We start from the raw sequence: 19477 nt of genomic DNA, 5'->3' as shown, positions 1-19477 counted from the left end.
CATCTCCATCGCACACATTTTGGCAAAGTGGAAGAATGCAACTCCTCCTCTGACGTTTTGTCTCTCCTGTCCCTAGATGCGAATAGAATAATAGCTATCTTTCCCTACCTTCAGCTAAAAATTTGAAAGTGCGCACTCAGGTGTCGCTGCCCCTGGGAGGACCCAGCCCTTTTCCCCCTATAGTAGGCGACAGGGGAAAGCACCCGCAGGCGGTAAAGGCTCGGGGCGCCCAAGACACCCTGTAAACCCAGGTGCACCTCCGGCTCGTGGGCCGGAGCAGTCACCTCTGGGTTCAAGCGTCCATAACAGGGTTGCTGTTCTGAGCCTAAGGGGAGGGAAAGGGAGGGGGAGGGAAGGAAGGGGGGGATAATGTTCCTTTTTAGAGGTCGCCCGTCCCTTCGACTCCCCTTCCTTTCTCATCTCCTTCATTCTGCCTGTCGACAAGCCTAAGAGGACCGGAGGAGAGATCCGGAGCCCCTTGGCCTCTCAGAAGACCCAGTACCGCACTCCTCGCGGGTTTCTGGTCCAAGGCCTCCCTAAGAGCACGGCCGGAGCGGAGTGCCTGCCTGGGATGGCTGAGCACCGATTCTTGAGGCTTAAAAAAAAAAAAAAGTAGGAATGCCTCTTTTATATTTACATTAAAACACACACACACACACACACACACACACACACACACACGTAAGAAGGAGGGAGATATGGGACTCCATAGAAGCCCCCGAAGTCTTCCTTTTCGGAGAGGATTAGCGTCCCACCCGCCTGACAAAAGCTGCTTTGGGACGTGGGCCTCGACTGCCCCAACTCCTTCTTAACCAGTCCTAACGTGCCCCGCCCGCTCCTGCCCCACACTCCGCTGACAGCGATCGCGTATATATTAACTCTACGGCTTCCACGCTTCTCGAGGGCTGTGGGAATTTTATAATCCAGAGCCAAGCTCCCGAAGGCCAGACGTTCTGTCTTGGAGCGTCCCTCCTGGCCTTTCAGCCACACCCACTACCGGGTCCCGAAACACCCCAAACCCGCGCGCGCCCAGGCGAGGAGGGGGCAGACACTTTCATCCCACACTGGCTCAGCCGGTTTCCTTCTCGAAGCTCTCCAAGAGCTCGGTCATGAAGGAAATGTAGACGATGGCCAGGCGTAGGGTCTCGATCCGAGACAGCCTCTTCTCGTAAGCAAAAGTGGGTACCTTCCTCCGCAGCTGGTCGAAGGCCTCGTTGAGGTTGAACATCCGCTTCCTCTCTCGGATGTTGGCGGCTTGGCGCTGGGCGTACGTGATCACTCTTTTCCTCTTGGGGCGGCCCAGCAGGGAGGCGCCTCTCCCGTGCTCCTCTTCCTCCTCGTTTCCCCCCTCTTCTACTTCACCCTCCTCTTCTTCTGGATCGTCCTCAAAACGCGCCAGACTCCTGGGTCCTTCCTCTCGGAGCACAAGGTCCTGGTGGTCTCCATAGGGGACCCCGGGTGCGAAGTCGCAGAGAAGAGGGTGCCCCGGGGAGGCTAGGGACAGGTCTGCGACGAAGTCCAGCACGGTGGCGTCCACGCAGCTCTCGGGATAGGCTGCCATCGCGTCGGCTTGGCCCTGCGTCTCATCGGTTTCTCGAAGGGAGGGGCGAGGTTGATGATGGGCTTCCTAATAGCCCTGAATCTGATGGGTCACCATCACCGAAGGACCAGGGGACATTAATATTTATAACCAAGCTGATAAAAGGATTAGTTGCACCGACAGGGAAGGCTCTGACAACGTCGCTCCTCTCGAAACTGATGGAAGAAGACAAGCTTGAGCACGCATGGAAGACTCAAAGGGACAGGCCTCCAATTCTGCGATCCTTTTTGCTGTGCCACCTGGGACAGTTCCTTCTTGGCAACAACTCCCAGCCCTTACCTGCTGTGCTTTTTGTGTCTCTCCACACCCCCGCAGCCAACTAATATTCTTCAGGCTCCTTATCTCACGTAGTTCTTTAATTTAGCTTTGGATTTTCAAAGCAAGGATGTTTTCCACCGCTCTGGCTTCTCCTTGGCTTCAGAGTAGGAGTTCTGAATCTTGCCACCCTAGGCTGCCAGTGGGTGTGAAACAACTGCATGTGCTTTTAATGATGTCCTGAAGAGGGGCCCTGTCTGCCAGGGGTCGAGGGGAGCTGTTTGTCTGGTATCCCAGTGCAGCGGCTACTGAAAGGCAAGACCTTCCATTAGCTTAAGTAAGCACGGTAGGGGGGCCGAGAGTGCATTCCCCAGAGTCGCTGTTGGAACCGGCTTTCTCTTTCCACTGGGTCGTAAACAGCTCTCCTTTCGCTTTACCAACCCTGACTTCTAAAATCTGTTTTGCTGTAATCGGTCTAACAATTGAGGTACTTGACTTTCCTTTCCTAACCCTATCTCCCACCCAGGTAAATGATTTTACTTAGAGGGCAAAAGTTATGACAATAAAACGAAAAAGGGAAGCTCAGAATATTTCCACCCAGTGTGCTTTACTGTATAATCCCAGCATGGGAGGCAAAGTAAACTCTCCCCCCCAAATAAAACAACTTCAGTCTCTTTTCAGAACTGCGATTCACCCTTTGATAAACCAATTGGTCGATCAGCTCACCCTCTGTTGAGAAGTCTTTCAAATTTTAAATTGCTGATCAGTATTCGTGAACAAAGAATAATCCTGACACTTCTATCTGGTTTGTTTCCCTCATTACCAGCCTACAGGATTTAAGAGTGGAAACTATACTTTACTGCATTTTATTTAAGAGAGATTTTGTTTATCTTTTTTTTTTTGAGATGAAAAAAGACTTAAAATTTGGATAGCGAAAATAAAATTTTACTGATTTCATATTATATATATATATATATATATATATATATATATATATCTAACAAAGAAGGGTTCATTTTTCCTTCTTCTTCCTTTTTTTTTTTTTTTTGCCAGTAGCTATCTTTATTTAATTATTCTGTGTAGGGATTTTTAAGAAGACATGGTGGGGCAGCAGAACAACATGGTAGAAAATCATTTTAAAGATGTGTTAAAAGAAATAGCCTAAAAAGATGAGTACAGAGATGCCTTGGTTCAAGGGAGAAATACCTAGGACATCAATTCCTATTAACAAGGTAAGTTGTGACTATGATGGTTAAGTTAGTACATTGGACAGCTCCCAGAAACTGCTTATTTCTAACAGGTAAGCACAATTCCTTTCCTTTTTCCTAGCCTTCCGGTGAGTACTCCCAGATACTATTAAAGCAATATCATCTTGTAGTCTTCTTTTTGCTTTCTTCTTCTTCTTTTTTTTTTTTTAACCCATTTGTGTCTAGGTTCTCCCTTGCTCTTTTGTCCTTTAATTAGTTTTCTTTTCTCTTGCTTGTGTTTACTCTTCACTCTCCAATTTGCATTGCGATAACTCAGGCAGAAAAGAAACAAAATTAATGTTCCTGAAAGACGTAATGAGAATGAGATCTTTGATTATGATTACCTATTTGGTTTTTACTAAACTTCTCTCAAAGAGAAGACTGAAAAATTAAAAAAGAATTGGAATTTCAACAGTGGCTAAGGAAAAAGTAAGTGGGAAGATTAATTTTTGTTTTGACAAGCAGTAACATTCTTTCTAACTCTTGTTTAACTTAATGCATTGTTAAGCATTTGGATAAATTTTATAGTTGATTTGCAGTTGTTGAATGTTTCTCATGACTTATTTTTTCCTTTTAAATGCATACATAAGCGGAATAAATACCTCACCTAGTGAGAATCTAGTTCTACATCAAACATATATTAGGACATTTAATGAAGGGAAATATGGTAGAAATTTAAATTTAAAATTTAATAAAATAAATGTCAGAAGCTATCATGAGATTCTAAGAGACACTTTTCTTGGACTAAAATTCTTTATGATTTTATCTAAGGGAATGAATTTTTCAACAATCACATCACAAAAGAAACTGTAGAAAAATTAAAGGAACCAATACACAGGATTGGGTTGAAACTGGGTTGAGATTCTCTATTAAAATATTAGAGAATTTATTAAAATGTTTAATAGGCATGCATATAGCAACTATTTAAAAATACTTTCTCTTCAATTTTATCACAAAATCCCAAGATAAACATTTCTGTTTGTACCACAATAATTTGTTTATCTTACAAGGTTCTAATGGTGACATAATCAGAGAAAAATGTTAAAATCTAAGTTATCATGATTGAATCTACTTTTTGTTTATAAGTATAATTAATTATAGAACAGAAATAAGTGAAATTGCTTTCTCTGCTTATTTTGAAACATCCACATTATTAAAAAAAAAAGGTTTTTGTGGATATTTGGTTCCACAGCAAATATAAATAGTAAATGCAGTAAACTTGTAAAGTACGATATGGTTTAAAACAGTTCATTTCACTGGAAGGAACTATTATTTTCATTCCTAGATTTGAAAGAAGAGAGAAACATTTTTTAAAAACCCAACTGAGGATTAAAGGACATTAAATTCAAACTTGATTCTTTTGGGTTCCAGGCTTATAGATGTTTTATAATTATTCAGTGACCTACATGAAGGCTTTTGGAAAGAGTCTGATAAGCCCTCAACAAATTTTGATCAAGATGTTTCAGGAAATGATTACGAAATGACAGTTTTGCTTAGTTTATTACCTGCTTTATCTCTGTTGGCCATCCCACTTAAACATTAAACATTTTGTGTGTACAGATGGTCCCTGATTTACCGTGGTTCGACTTCAATGATTTTTTTGACTACTATGGTGCAAAAGCAATACACATTCAGTAGGAACTGTACTTCAAATTTTGAATTTTGATCTTTTCTCTGGATAATGATACGCTGTATGATATGGCTCTTGCAATACTGGGCAGTGGATGCAAGCCACAGCTCCAAGTCAGCCATGCTATGGCAAGGGTATACAACCCATACACTTAAAACCACTCTGTACTCATACAGCCATTCTGTTTTTCACTTTCAGGACAGTATTCAATAAATTACATGATATTCAATACTTTATTATAAAGTGAGCTTCGTGTTAGATGATTTTGCTCAACTGTAGGCTAATGTAAGTATTCTGAGCATGTTTAAGGTAGGCTAGGCTAAACTATGATGTTCAGTAGGTTAGGTGTATTGAACACACTTTGACTTTCAATATTTTCAATTTATGATGGGTTTATCTGGATGTAAGCCCATCTTAAGTTGAAGAAGAGCTGACTATTATCTTGTATTCAGAATCAAAGCAGAAAAAAACAAATGACCAGGAATAACCTGAGCAGTAACTGCTAAGGGGGCTGGAGCATGGGATTAAGAGTGTTAAGGAGAGAAAAGTAGATAAAAAAGTATCCAGCGAGTAAAGCAAATACCTAACTCTCCCAAATTTATTAAAACTCTTCCCTTCCTTCCCTTCTCCGTGCCCCTTCTCTTATTCTTACAGATCATTAAGCAATTTTCGGGAAAATGTTAAAATAAAACAAAGGTAAATGTTTGTCATGATTGCAGGGAGAAAAGTCTAAGACACACTTCCTTAGCTGACATAGAGACAGGGGCCTGCATTCTCTTCTTAATCCATTTCAAATTATGCATGGTTTATGGCCTTGGCTGATTTTAGAGTTAGGAGAATGTATATGCATCTCTTTTATTTTTCTATTTTAGGTAAACTATTCTTTTTAAGTTTAATACATATACTTAAAAATTCACCAGTCATATATGTGCAGCTTAATGAATTTTCATAAAGTAAGCATACTCATGAAACCTCTGCCCAAATTGAGGAGTAGAATGAACCACTGAAGTTAGAGATTATGTAAAAACAGGTAAATATTAAGTATATGGCTTGAGACTATTTCAACCTCTCCCACAACATCGTACCTATATCGTGTCACAGAACACTCTCCAAAGTATTATTCTTGACTTCCAAGATTAATTTTGCCAATTTTTGAGCATTATATAAAAATAAACTATGTGTACTCTTTCATGTCTTTCATTCAACATTTAAAAATGGGATTCATGTATATTATTCTCATTGCTGAATAGTATTTCATTGTGTGACTATATCTTCTACTGTCTATGGGCATTTGGGTAGTTTCCAGTTTTTATCTATTACAAATAGCAGTGCTATGGTTATCTCTGTACATAACTTAGGTGAGGACATTTAGGCATTCCTGTTTTTGTATACACCTAAAGTAGGTTATGTATATGTTCAGCTTTAGTAGTTATTGATAAATTATTTTCCAAAATGGTTGTAACAATTTATACTGTCACCAGTGATGTACTAGAATTCTAGTTTCTTCACATCCTTGTCAACAGCTGGCATTTTCAAGCTTTTCTGAAGATGTGCATGTGTATCACATTGTGGGTTTGACTTACATTTCCCTCATGACAAATGAAATTGAAAACCATTTCTTATTGGCTAATTGGGTACTGGCTCCTTAGTAAAGTGTCTGCTCAACTGTTTTGCTAATTTTTATAATTATTTATTTATTTATATATCTATTCAGCTATGACTCCTATGTCATATATATTACAAATATATTCTCCCTACTCTGTGGCCTTTTTTTTCCACTCTTAATGATTGTCTTTTGATGAAAAAAATTTTTATTTATTTTTATTAAGACAAATTTTTTAGAGCAAAGTCCATAGTTCTATCTTAGGATTCACTTTTGATGCTGTACATTTTATGGGTTTGGATAAATGTATAATAACATATATCAAACATTATAACACAGAGTATTTTCACTGCCCTAGAAATTCTCTGTGTTCTGCCCATTTATCCCCCATTACCCCCCAGCAATCACTGATCTTTTTATTATCTCCATAGTTTTGTCTTTTCCAGAATGCTATATAGTTGGCATCACACAGTATATAGCTTTTTCATATTGGCTTCTTTCACTTTGTAATATATATTTGTTTTCTCCATGTCTTTCATGGCTTTATAGCTCATTTCTTTTTTGCACTGAGTAATATTCCCTTGTCTGGGTATTTATTTATCCATTAACCTACTGAAGGACATCTTGGCTGCCTCCAAGTCTTGGTAATTATGAATATAGCTGCTACAAACATGCATGTGCAGGTTTTTGTGTGGAGCTAAGTTTTCAGCTTCTTTGGATAAATGACAAGGAGCATGACTATTGGACTGTATGCTAAAAGTATATTTAGTTTTATAAGAAACTACTAAACTGTCTTCCTAAGTGGCTGTACCATTTTGCATTCCCAAAAACAATGAATGAAAGTCCCTGTTGCTCCATATCCTCACCAGCATTTGGTGGTGTCAGTATTCTGGATTTTGGTCAGAAGTTTTTAGCTTGAATATAGTCCAAATTATCATTTTTTTTCCTTCATAGTACTCTTTATGTCATGTTTAAGAAATCTTAACCTATTCCAAAGTGATGAAGACATTCTTTTTTGTTTTCATCTAAAAGCTTTTTTTTTTTCCCTCTCACATTTAGAACTCTAATCAACCTAGAAGTGATTTTTCTATGGTATGAGTAACAGAGGTGGTGGCCAAGATTTATTTGGTTTTCAATTGGATATCCAATTAACACAGCAACATTATTGGAAAGCCCATCCTTTCCACATTAAACTTATTCATTATATGAAAATATTTCCAAATAAAATGAGCGCCTTTTCTGTCTTTAGAAGCTCTAGGAAAAAATTCAAGAAATGTAAAAGAAAATCAATTCTATGATTTGAATACATTTAGAGTTAAGAAATTCTTACTTACATTCAAATTAACACCTTTAACTAATATTCTAATTAAAATCCTGAGTTCAAATGAAAGCAAGGGCTCCCCAGAATGCCATAGTTCAGAAATTGGCAAACTTTCTTGTTAATGGAAAAAATAATAAACAATTTAGGCTTTTTATAGGTCATACAGTCTCTGTTGAACTAGTCAACTTTGCCTTTCTAGTATAAAAGTAGTCATAGACAATACGCAAATGAATGAGAATGGTTGTGTTCTCTAAAACTTTGTTTACAATATTTGGCAGTGGGCTGGATTTAGCCCTTGGACTTTAGTTTGCCGATCCTCACTCTGGTTAATGAGCCTATCTCCACATTCCCTGTGACTCCTAATATGGAGACTTGCTAAGATAAGGCACTCAGAAATATAAGTGAATATAAAATTGGTGAGCATATATCTTGTTTATGTGTGTATATGTGTGTGTCAGGGAGTGTAAAAATGCTCCTGAAGCAATTGAATCTGTAACTAGTGTCTTTGAAATTATACTGAGGTGCTATAGAGTAACAAGAAGAGGCTGGATGGGAAGCATACATACCAGGTTAAAGTTACCACTGCAGAGATTAAAGACTTATCTCTAGTCACTGAAAACAAATGCTCTGCTGATGATCTGCTCTTTAAAATATTAGTATTGCTAGGCCGTGGGTGAAATACATTTAACTAGGAATAAGTAAGGAAGAGATAAAGTTCCTGGACAGAGCAGGCTTCTACTTTGTGAATCGCTTCTCATTGTCAAAATTCATTCATTCAATGAAGAGGGCAGCTGTTTCAAGAGGCTTAAGCTTTCCATCCTTATTTCCACCTACATACCCTCTTTTTGCCATAGATAACTTGTGGCAGAAATTGCTCATTGTTCTCCAGTATCTACTTAACCATTTTCCTTTTAGTAATAGACCCACCCACACATATTTTAGCTGAGCCCCACTAAAATTATGCCAATGGGTTAAATCAGAAGTGATATATGCAAGTTCAAGTTGGTCTCTTGAAACCTTTGCATTCTACTTTGTCCTTTGCCTTCTTCCCACAGCCTAGAATGTGGGTGCTTTGGTGGTGAGCTAGCGTTGACCATATAGACAAGGACGTCACCCTATGGCAGGGGTTGGAAAACTTTTTCTGCAGAAGGCCAGATAGTACATATTTTAGGTTTTGCTGATCTCTGTCACAACTACTCAACTCTACCGTTATAGTGTGAAAACAACCATAGATAATACACAAATGAATGGGTGCAGCTGAATTTCAGCAGAATTTTATTTACAAAAGTAGATGCCAGGCAGAATTTGATTCTCAGGCTGTAGTTCGCTGACTCCTGCCCTAGAGGATGGCAAAGCAACAGGAAACTGGGACTTAAAATGATTCAATGAAGCAGAGCTGAACCTCTCAAATACAGATTAACATGTGAGAAAAAAATATATTTTCAGTGTATCTCAGCTCTCTTTTTTATAGTGGTATTTTCTGCTGGCACCTAAAAAACTATAGCATGATTTGAAAGATTAGACAGATATGTTACTTTATATCTATTTTTAAAGTATCATACATAAAAACTGCTTAAAATTGGTTATTAGTTTTTTTGCCCCAGGTTTTCCCTCTTCATAGGAAATAATTCCATTTCAGTTAGCCATTGGAATAAATGTATTTTCCAGATTTTTGAATATATTAGTTCTTAAATTAGTTGTCATTTGAACGCTCTCCAAATTCTTCACTTCTTTTTGAAAAACGTGGAAAATTAGAGAGGTGTGAAGGCAAAAATATCCCTCAGGATGTTATAAAATACTACCCCTAAATAAATTCCTTTCTTTCCTCATTTCCTATACTATATTTTTGCATGTCATTTATTTATTTATTTTTTTGCGGTACGTGGGCCTCTCACTGTTGTGGCCTCTCCCGTTGCGGAGCTCAGGCTCTGGACCTGCAGGCTCAGCGGCCATGGCTCACGGGCCTAGCCGCTCCGCGGCATGTGGGATCCTCCCAGACCGGGGCACGAACCCGTGTCCCCTGCATCGGCAGGCGGACTCTCAACCACTGCGCCACCAGGGAAGCCCTGCATGTTATTTTAATAGTAACTTTCCTTTGTAATAAATGTTAGGAGTTTGACACTCATCCTTAAGTCCATAAGTTCTCTGTATATTTGGAGATTAATACTATATGTGTAGTTTTGCAATTTAGTAATTTTTCAGTTTTTGCCATTATACTATTCATTTATGATATGGGGAAAATATTAGTATTTATTAGTATTAAATTGAAACATATGTAACTGCCAAAAATCAAACAATACTCTAACCTAAGAAACTGAGCAATTTAAGTTGGTTCCATGTAATATATTCAGACTCCTACTTAATAAGAAAATGAAATTAAATATATTAATATAATGAATGTACTAATCACATCAATACAAATTATAATCTGTTATTCTATTGCATACTAAACTTTATTGCACACCAAATTAATTAAATTAATTAATTAATTTATTTGGCCATGCTGGGTCTTTGTTGCTTCACGTGGGCTGCAACTAGAGGTTGCAGCGAGTGAGGGCTACTCTCGGTTGCGGTGCGCGGGCTTGTCATTGTGGTGGCTTGTCTTGTTGTGGAGCAGGGGCTCTAGGCATGAGGGCTTCAGTAGTGGCAGCACGCGGGCTCAGTAGTTGTGGCACGCGGGCCCCAGAGTACGTGGGCCTCAGTAGTTGTGGACTAGGGGCTTAGTTGCCCTGCGGCATGTGGGATCTTCCTGGGCCAGGGATCAAACCCATGTCCCCTGCACTGGCAGGTGGATTCTTAACCACTGGACCACCAGGGAAGTCCCAACTGCACACTAAATTTATATATAATGTTTTTCAACAAATTCTTATTGAATGCCTATGATGTGACTGATCCTTGCAGCACTAATCTAAGGGTTTGGAATACATCAGTGAACAAGATAGGAAACACAAAAAATTCTTTATTGTGTTGAGGGTGGTAAGTGCTATGGAAACAAACTGCTTAGTGTAAGTGGAATCATGAGTGCTGAAAGTTGGGGACAGGCTGCTCTTTTAAACACGGTTATCATGTAAAAGTCTGATTGGAAGGTGATATTTGAATAAATACTTGAAGGTACTAGGGAGCTAGTTAAGTGCACGTCAAGTGAGAGAACTGACATTTCAGAGAAGATAGGCTAGAAGAATGCCTGGGATATTGGAGGAACATCACAGAGGCCATTAGCCGGAATTGAGGGAAGGAAGAAAATTAGGAGATGAGGTCAGTGTGGTAGTATGAGGCAGGGTTTAAGGACCCTTGGCTTCTACTATTTAAGGACCTTGGTTTCTACTTTGAGTAAGATGGGTATCCGCTGGTGCCTTTCGAAGATTTACTTACTGTTTAAAAGAATCCCTTTGGATAATGTGTTGAGGATAAATTCTACAGGGAACAAGAGGGAGATAGGGAGACCTGACCAGAGATTCTTACAGTAGCCCAGGTTGATAGTGGTCTCTGTAATGTGCAGTGGTTATATTCAGGATATATGCTGAAGAAAATTCAACAAGATTTGCTGATGAATTGTACATGGAGTATGAAGGAAAGAAGAGAGTCCAGGGTGATCCCAAGGTTTTAGCCTGAGCAATTGGAAAGTGTTGTGACAACTGAAATGAGAAAGACTCCAGCAAGAGCAGATCTGGGGGAGGGTGAAGATCAGGAAATCAGCTTTGAACATCTTAAATTTAATGTATTTATTAGACAGTCAAGTGGAGACACTGAGTAAGTTTCTACCTCTCTCAGGGTAAAAGTCATCACTGTGTCTTAAAAGGCACTATTTTACATGATACACTATTGTCTCACCCCAACACCTGTGAGAACTTGTCTCTTGTTATTTTCCCTCCTCCCTCACACTGCGTTAGCTATGCTGGTCTCTTTGCTGCTCCTCAAACATGCAGGCACATTTTCTGCCTCAGTGCCTTTGTATTTCTGTTGCCTCTGACTGCAATGCTCTTCTCTCAGACATCCACATAGCTCACCCCATCTCTTCCTTCTGGTCCTTGGATAATGCCAGCTTATCAGAGAAGCACTCCCTGATCACCCTGTTATAAACTAGTACTCCCCCTCCTCTGCCTTGCACTCCCTAACCGTCTCACCTTGCTTTATCTTTCTCCATTGCACACAAAGTAACTGACACAGTATATATCTACTTTTTCACTTGTTTTACTTTCAGTTTCCCTCATTAGAACATGAACTCCAAGTGGTAACCATGGCAATTAACTGCTTGGATTTCTCTTTTAACTGTAGGGATTGCAATTAGTCAATATTATCCAAAAGCAATGCCTTCGGCCATGGCAGCATTCAAGGTGAGGCCATACTCTTTCTGGCCAGCCTCAGCACATAAGGCATACTAGGGCCTGGACATTTCTGCCCAGTGGGGGACTTCTTCAATAGAGAATATTTGCTCCAGAACTCCCAACTGTGTTTGCTGAGCTTTTGTCAGCCCCACATCATAGTTTGAGGTTCTTCTTGTGCAGTCCTCATTCCTCTTATCTTTTTTTTCTTCATAGCTGTCAGATCAGTATTATGGTCTCAAGCTTTTCTCAGCATAATTCTGTTTTGCCCGCTTAATCTTTCCCAGGAGTTACCACCCTCCTCCCCCAAAACCCAACCACCACCACTACCACCACCACTACCCTCTTGCACTTCAAACTCAATCTCAGTATCTCCTTTCTAGAGGATCTAAACTGACGGTTGCTACTAAGAGTGTTCTGAACAAGTGGTAAGTGGGATTGGAATTTGGGGAGTGCATCACTTGCCATCCTGAGTGGTATGTGAGACACAGTTCCTGTACAAAGTGGTGGTCCATTTGCTAAAACTTTCACTGGTAGAGACTAGGAAGGATATTCTAGTGGAAGGGATTACCCTGGGTAGTGTAATGATGCAGACTTTTGAAAAGTATGAAGGATGCAATGCATCGAAAGACAATGAAATTGACTGGCTGTTAATAAGCTGCAATGATATCGTAGTGAAAAAAGGATAATAAAAATTTCAATCAGTTTACAGATGACTTAAAATGAAGTGGGAAGGCAAGAAGTTCTTATCTCCAACAGTGGGAGAGCAGAAAAATTTGGAAACCAAATTTAGGACTCAATTCTTAGAGTTATTGAGCTTCAAAGACAGCAAAGGTCTTGCTGAATTACAAGCTTTGGTGCCATGTGGACCTTTGGAGTGCTCAGGGATCAGCAGATATGAAGCGCAGTCACTGTCCTCTGATGAGCAGGAGGAAAATGTATGGAACTCAGGTGATCCACTTCAGTACCTCTTAGCAATCCCTTATCTAATTTTGAGTGAGGAGGAGATTACCAGACTCAGACTCCTGGAAAGAGAGCCTGAGTTACATCATTAGATAAGCCTCTAATACTAGCAGAGATGGTAGCTGAGGGTGGGAGGAATTTAGAATGGAGAGTGGAAGAGGAAGAAAAGGAGTACCCATCGCAACCACAAGAAGAACTGCAGTGATGGGGTTATAGTTGGTTCTATTAATCTCTCTCTTCCAAATTTCTGCTCAAAAAGAGTTCAACTGACACCCTGGAGGAGCCACCACTCAACACACGTATGGAGAGGTGAATCCATGCGGCACAGAGTGAACTGTGGTATCCATGGAGATGCAGTGCTCAGATTTCCCTTCTAGAAAGAACATATTCAACTCTGAGGAGTGCAGTTAGCTGACAGTCTCCCATCGCACTGTAACTCCCCACTCTATGGACTGAGACACTGTCACATCTGCATCACAGTCTAATGTTCCCTCTACTCAGTTCTGCTTCCTCACCTCTTTCCTTTCATGAGTGCCTATCTCTGCCACAGTCTGAAAGCTTTCTTGCCAGTTCTGCTTCCTCTCTCTTTATATTAATATTTCACAGGCAATATACCACCCACCCCCTATGCTCACACACACACACACACACACACACACATTAGCCTTTTCATTCTTAATTGAGCCTCAGCATCTGCTCCTGAAGGATCCAAACTGACTTATTCCATGAGGACAGGATTTTATCTTTTTGATTCTTAGCTGAATCCCCAGGGCCTTGACTAGTATCTTCCAAGTTGTAGGCATTAAATAAGCAGGATTTTGAAAGTTGTAATCTGAATTACACATAATTATCTCCCTTTTCATTAGACTGTAGGCTTCTTCAAGACCAGAATAATAATAATAATAATAAATGTTGTTGAATACTTACTATGTGTGAAGTGCTATGCATGCATTATCTCATTTAATACCACAACGTTATGCAGAAGATTCTCTCATTTTTCCATTTTCCAAATGAGACTTAAAATGGTTGTGATCACAAATGTGTGAATGCTCACATCAAGATCAAACAGAGGTCAGAGCCCAGGGGTTTGATTATCAAGTCACAGTATTTCCCACTAACTCACATTGCAACCTTTCTGATATCAGTACATAGCAGAGAGTCTAACTTAATATTTCCTCAACAATTTTCAGAGTCTTTCTATGAAATTTACACCTTCAATTTTATTTGCATTTTGTTTGGAAGCTTTTGTCACCTTTTTCTTCAATGAAGAATAGTGTATTGAGCTCACTAGATATTTTCATTAAATAACTTTCTTAAAGTAAGGATACCAAGGGTATCATTTAGATTTATTTCTGTCCTATATTATCTCTTCTAAATTTAAGTGATTTACTTAAGCTTAAAAATGCTGGCTGTATCAGAACTAACAACTTTGAAGTGAAAGGCTCCCTAACCATTTTCCTGCTTCTTGACTCACCAACCTTCCTTGGGCAGGGTTTTCCGGTTATCCTACCACTGTCTTTAGCCTTTTTGTGGCTGCTTATGGCTATCATTTGAGGATTATGGACTCTCCATACTGGTTAGTATCATGAATGGAGAAAACCATCATCTTGGTGGAAGCCATTACTGTCATTATCTCTGTGGGTCCTGAAAGATGATGACCCTCCAGAGCGTTCTCACAAGTGTCACTCTATGCCACGAGAAAATTCTAATTTTCAAACACGTGTCCCCTCACCCCATCTAAGTGGCAATTATGTCATATCAGTCATCGTATTTGGCAAAGTGGTTTGTTACACACTTTTGTTACTCTCTTCTTAGACCTCTTTCACTATATTTCCTCAGGATATCACATAGTTCTCAGATCCAAATTTGAGCCTCTCCTGCTTCCGTCCTTTAGAGCCACATTGGCTCACCCACACTCATTAACTTAAAGGATGTTTAAAACTAAGTTGCCGCACCCACCAGTGGCCACATCAATAGAACTATTTTCAAGTCTGCTTACATCTTCTCCCACAAACGTATGCAGTCTCATTTTATTTCTCTATCTCTCCAGGCTTCAAAATGTAGTCTCTGTTACTCCTACCTGGATTTATGATTACGTTCTGTGGATATGATCTGTTATTCCTCTCCATGGTCCTTTGAAGTGGCTCTTGGGACCATTACCTCCAGATTGGTTATCTTCAGTCAGAATCCACTAGGAAGAACATGATAAATTTCTTTCAGTTCATTACAAGGTGGAGTTACAATATGGTAGACACACTGAAGATGGCAGAAATGATTAGATACTATACTTAGTTTTAAGATTCTGGAGAAGAATGGTCAAATGGTTTTTTAGTTTCTGTCTTTATTATTCTGAATTTATCATTAAATTAAATTTATTGTGAATTTATTTGTGCTTTATAGGTAAAACAAGACTTGCAAGATTTGTTTTGTCCTAACACTAGCTCACAGTCTGGTGACTCTGACCTTGTTTGGATATCAGGTTGGGACTTGGCATGCTATGGAAACGAAAAACTGTGTAGGGAAAGTATGAGCTGGCTCAGTGCTGCCCTTGTTATTAATAAAGTAAACCACATTGAAAGCAACACCATAATGTTGTTCGCCATTGTCAATTTGCTTTCTCTCATCTTAGAATAAACATCCCGAACACATACAGTATTAGAATAGAGTGGGCCTCTGGTGCCTTAGACTCTTCTGGAGTTCCACACTGGGCCTTTTTTCTCACTCATATTGCTCCCTTTCATTAGGACATGCACTGTATCCTAACTGGTACTATAATATGAAGCTTAAAAAGGGTCACCTGGAGGTTACAGCCCAGCTGCTGCTTGAGCGCCGGAAGCACGTTCTGCGCGCCTGCGCATGCAGTCTTCCTCGCGCTTGTCTTGGCCCGAAATGAGAGCCGTGCGTGCGCAGGCACGCACCCACGGGAAGAGCGGAAGAGCGCCTTGTCCACCAAGAGTGCGCTGCTCCGGCGGAACAGGTAGGCCAGGTCGCTGCAGGTGCGGGCGGGAGCCGGGCAGGACGCCGACCCACCTGGCCCGGTACAGGCTGACCAGGATGGGCCTCGAGTGGCCGTCTCGGGATTGAGGAGTTTCAGAACGGGGGCGCCTGACGTCCCTCGTCACCGGGCTGGCTCAGGGCGCTGAGTGGCTGACTCACCCCCCCACCGGTTAGTCCCTTGGTTTTGGCCGCAGTTTTTGGAGTGGCTTTGGGGGGCGGCGTCGCCGGGGTTGAGGTGGGCCTGGGACTTCCGGGTACGGCCGAGGCCTTCTGTTAGCCCGGCCTGCTGGTTGGGCGGTGGGACTGGCAATATATCGGTGTTAACCGTGCACATGCCGGGTGGGGTTGGCAGCGGGAGCGCGGGGTGGGACTTGAGGGGGTTGTCAGCGGGTCGCGGCGAGGGACCACGAAGCCCTCAACGTCTTCGGTTGGGTCCACGGTGCCGGGGGCGGCAGGCGGCCGGGGTCTGAGTCGGACAGGGTGGTAGGGACTCGCTGACGGACGTGGGCGACGTCTTCTGGGTCCCCGGAGCACCGGCCGGCTCCTGGGACGTGGCAGTGTTGTCTTTGGAGCTGCCGAGGGACGGAGGTGCTGCGCCAGGCACAGGTCTACGTCGTGCGTCGTGCGCGTCGGCCGCGTAGAGGGAGGTGCAGCTCGGCCTCTGTGGGGCTGTGGGATGTGGCGCAGCACCTGCGGGAAGGAGGTGGAGAAGGACTGTCCGCTTCCGCGGAGTGTGGGAGCCCCCCTCCGTGGGCAGGGAGGGCGTGGTTACTGTGGGATACAGTACTGTTGACTTCTTCGCTCTTTTCCTTATAGGCATGTATTTCACACCAGGTATTTCCTTTAGTATGTCTCGGCCCAGACCAAGGCATTTTCTTGCATTGAAATAATCAGTTTTGCTTTTCATCATGAGTACCCAGAGGGAGCAATTCTTTTTTTCCGATAGGATGTGGCTATGGTTAATACCTGAGTAAAGCAGTGGATTATTTTATTACCTCAGTAAAATATTGGCCTGTAATGTTCTATTTCAAGGTTCTCTAAGGAGAGTGGGTTGATTTTGATGAATGTCGTAATCATTACGGGGTGAAGTTTTACATTTTACAACCTAAAATATGCCACCTTTAGGGTTTTAATTTATTTAAAGTTATGAAGAATTAAAGTTCATAATGTGCTACTACAGTCCTGAACAAATCAACTGAAATTTTTTGTAGTAACAGTAATTACACTGGCCTTTGGGAAGAGCACAGGGCCTCTCTTTAGTCTTCCCCTTACTTCATTCCCTAGAAGTAATTTCTGGTGCAGGTTCTAGGACATTTTATTGGACACAGTCCTAGTGGGTAAAACTTGCACAGGTGGAACTTCTGCTCACCTGAGTATTTTCTTCTTATTTATCTTCGTTAGGTTATGTGAAAGTTATGAGAGTGCTGGAGCCCTCACATGTCAACTGCCCTCTGATCTTGCTCTCCTTCCTGACTCTCTGGGTCTTTTTTCCCCTCTGGTACTGGGGGCTGGGGGGTGTACTCTAGACAGACCTTAATAAACAGAAATTGGAAAAATACAAAGCTTGGTTTTGAACTCAGGACAACAATTCTCATTTGACCTGTAGACCACCTATCTCAGAATGACCTGCTAGCTAAAGGGTAGATTCCTGGGCTTATCCTAGAGTTATGGAATCAGAATATTTGAGGGTACATGGAGGTTGACCTATCTGGGACATTGTTGTTTATGTTAAAGACTTTGATTCATGGCTTAAGTCTAACAGTGGTTCTCGATCCTGGCTGTGTATTGGAATCACCTGTGAATTGAAAACTATTGATAGTGGGATAATATTATGGAAAAACTAAATCAGCATTTAAATTGAATTCCCCAAGTGATTCTAGTATGCAATTACAGTTGAAATTTATTGATTAGGAGAGCGGTATTGCCTAAATAGTGAAGTCTTTACTTTGATTTTCCTTTCTTTCTGACCTTATGGTATATGGTTTAATCAAACTTAGATTCCAAAGAATCAGTTCAGTAAACACTTCCAGGAAGAAAGATGAACTGCATTTAGAATCAATAATAACACAAGTAGAATATTTGTGTTGCCCTACTAGCCTGTGAAACTTTGTTTTATATAAATTGTAAAACTAAAAATACAATCATATTAAAGTCAAGTTAGATAGATTTTATGCTAAAAAACGGAATAGGTTTTTAGACATATTTCACCAAAGATTGCCCCCTGAGCTTTGAAAGAAAGTGATTAAAGTATCACTTAAGTTGAAAAGAAAAATCTTTTCCAGCCATCTTATCCATATTGTGGAAATCCATATTGCGGTCAGTGATGGAAATCTGATGCATAAAGTCCTGGTTACTGCAGCTGATGTTGAGTGTTTTCTTATCACTCTTATATTGCCCGGATATAATCAATGCTCAGATCAATGTTCTGTTGAATAAGTTTGTGTATCAGGTGATCTCCTAAGTGACTTCCTGGGGTTCTTAGGTATGCCGCATCATTTCTTAATGGATTCTAGCTTCAGTATCTCAAATGCATATATGCACATGCACACACATGCACACGCATCCACACACAGTGTGCCGAAGGATGTATATTTATCTATTATAGTTACTGAATTGTCATTTATGAATTTTAAGTCTATGGTGATGATGATTTCATTGAACCTGAGTATTCATTTCACTGATGTGTTGTAGCCTTTTTCTTTTTTTAATTAATTAATTTTGGCAGTGTTGGGTCTTCATTGCTGCCCACCGGCTTTCTCTAGTTGCGGTGAGTAGGGGCTACTCTTCACTGCAGCACGTGGGCCTCTCATCACGTGGCTTCTCTTGTTGCGGAGCACGGGCTCTAGTCGTGCGGGCTTCATTAGTTGTGGCCCACGGGCTCTAGACCGCCGGCCCAGTGGTTGTGGCGCCCTGGCTTAGCTGCTCCGTGGCATGTGGGATCTTCTTCCCAGACCAGGGATCAAACCCATGTCCCCTGCATTGGCAGGCGGATTCTTAACCACTGCACCACCAGGGAAGTCCCTAGACTTTTGGTTGTGAAAACAATAGAAATGATAATTTAGACAATTTAGATAATTTAGAGGGAAAAATCGATAGTAATTTCTATAATACAACTTTTGGATCAAGTGGCCAAAACCAAATCTGAAATTATGGCACATAGAATATATTTTCTTCATCACAGGGCTCAATTTCCTAAGAATCTTTTCTATAAAGGGAAGGGGAAATGTACATGCATCAGTCTTATCATTCTGTCTTCACTGATAAATAATGATAACCATGAAGATGTTAATTTGTTAAATTTGACTATTAATCTTTTTATTGCCATTAATCTATTAAATGCTTAAACAGGCTGGTATATAAATCAGTGGCTGGATATGGTTTTTATAGTTAAAATGTTAAGCTTAATCAAAATTATATGGGCTGAAATAATGCTAAATGTAGTCAGAAATTATTTGCATAATACAGAAAATATTACAGAATGCTATACAAAGAGTACTTAAAATATATAAAACATACAGGGCTTCCCTGGTGGCGCAGTG

General features: G+C 40.8%; 1 protein-coding gene across 1 annotated transcript; it reads right to left on the bottom strand.

Moving 5' to 3' along the window:
• Positions 1–1069: 1069 nt before the first annotated feature.
• FERD3L (Fer3 like bHLH transcription factor) lies at positions 1070–1561 on the bottom strand. Its single transcript, XM_029232886.1, has one exon. It carries the CDS (start codon positions 1559–1561, stop codon positions 1070–1072), a length of 492 nt encoding a protein of 163 aa, XP_029088719.1.
• Between the last annotated feature and the right edge of the window lie 17916 nt (positions 1562–19477).

The sequence above is a fragment of the Monodon monoceros genome, unplaced genomic scaffold (assembly GCF_005190385.1).
Source record: "Monodon monoceros isolate NGI ecotype Baffin Bay Population unplaced genomic scaffold, NGI_Narwhal_1 Super_Scaffold_2, whole genome shotgun sequence".
Lineage (NCBI taxonomy): Eukaryota > Metazoa > Chordata > Mammalia > Artiodactyla > Monodontidae > Monodon > Monodon monoceros.
The sequence above is the reverse complement of the archived record's forward strand: the minus strand, read 5'-3'. Positions and strand labels throughout refer to the sequence as shown.

Coding starts and splice junctions, on each gene's coding strand:
- FERD3L (XM_029232886.1), bottom strand. CDS start 1,561: ATGGCAGCCTATCCCGAGAGCTGCGTGGACGCCACCGTGCTGGACTTC.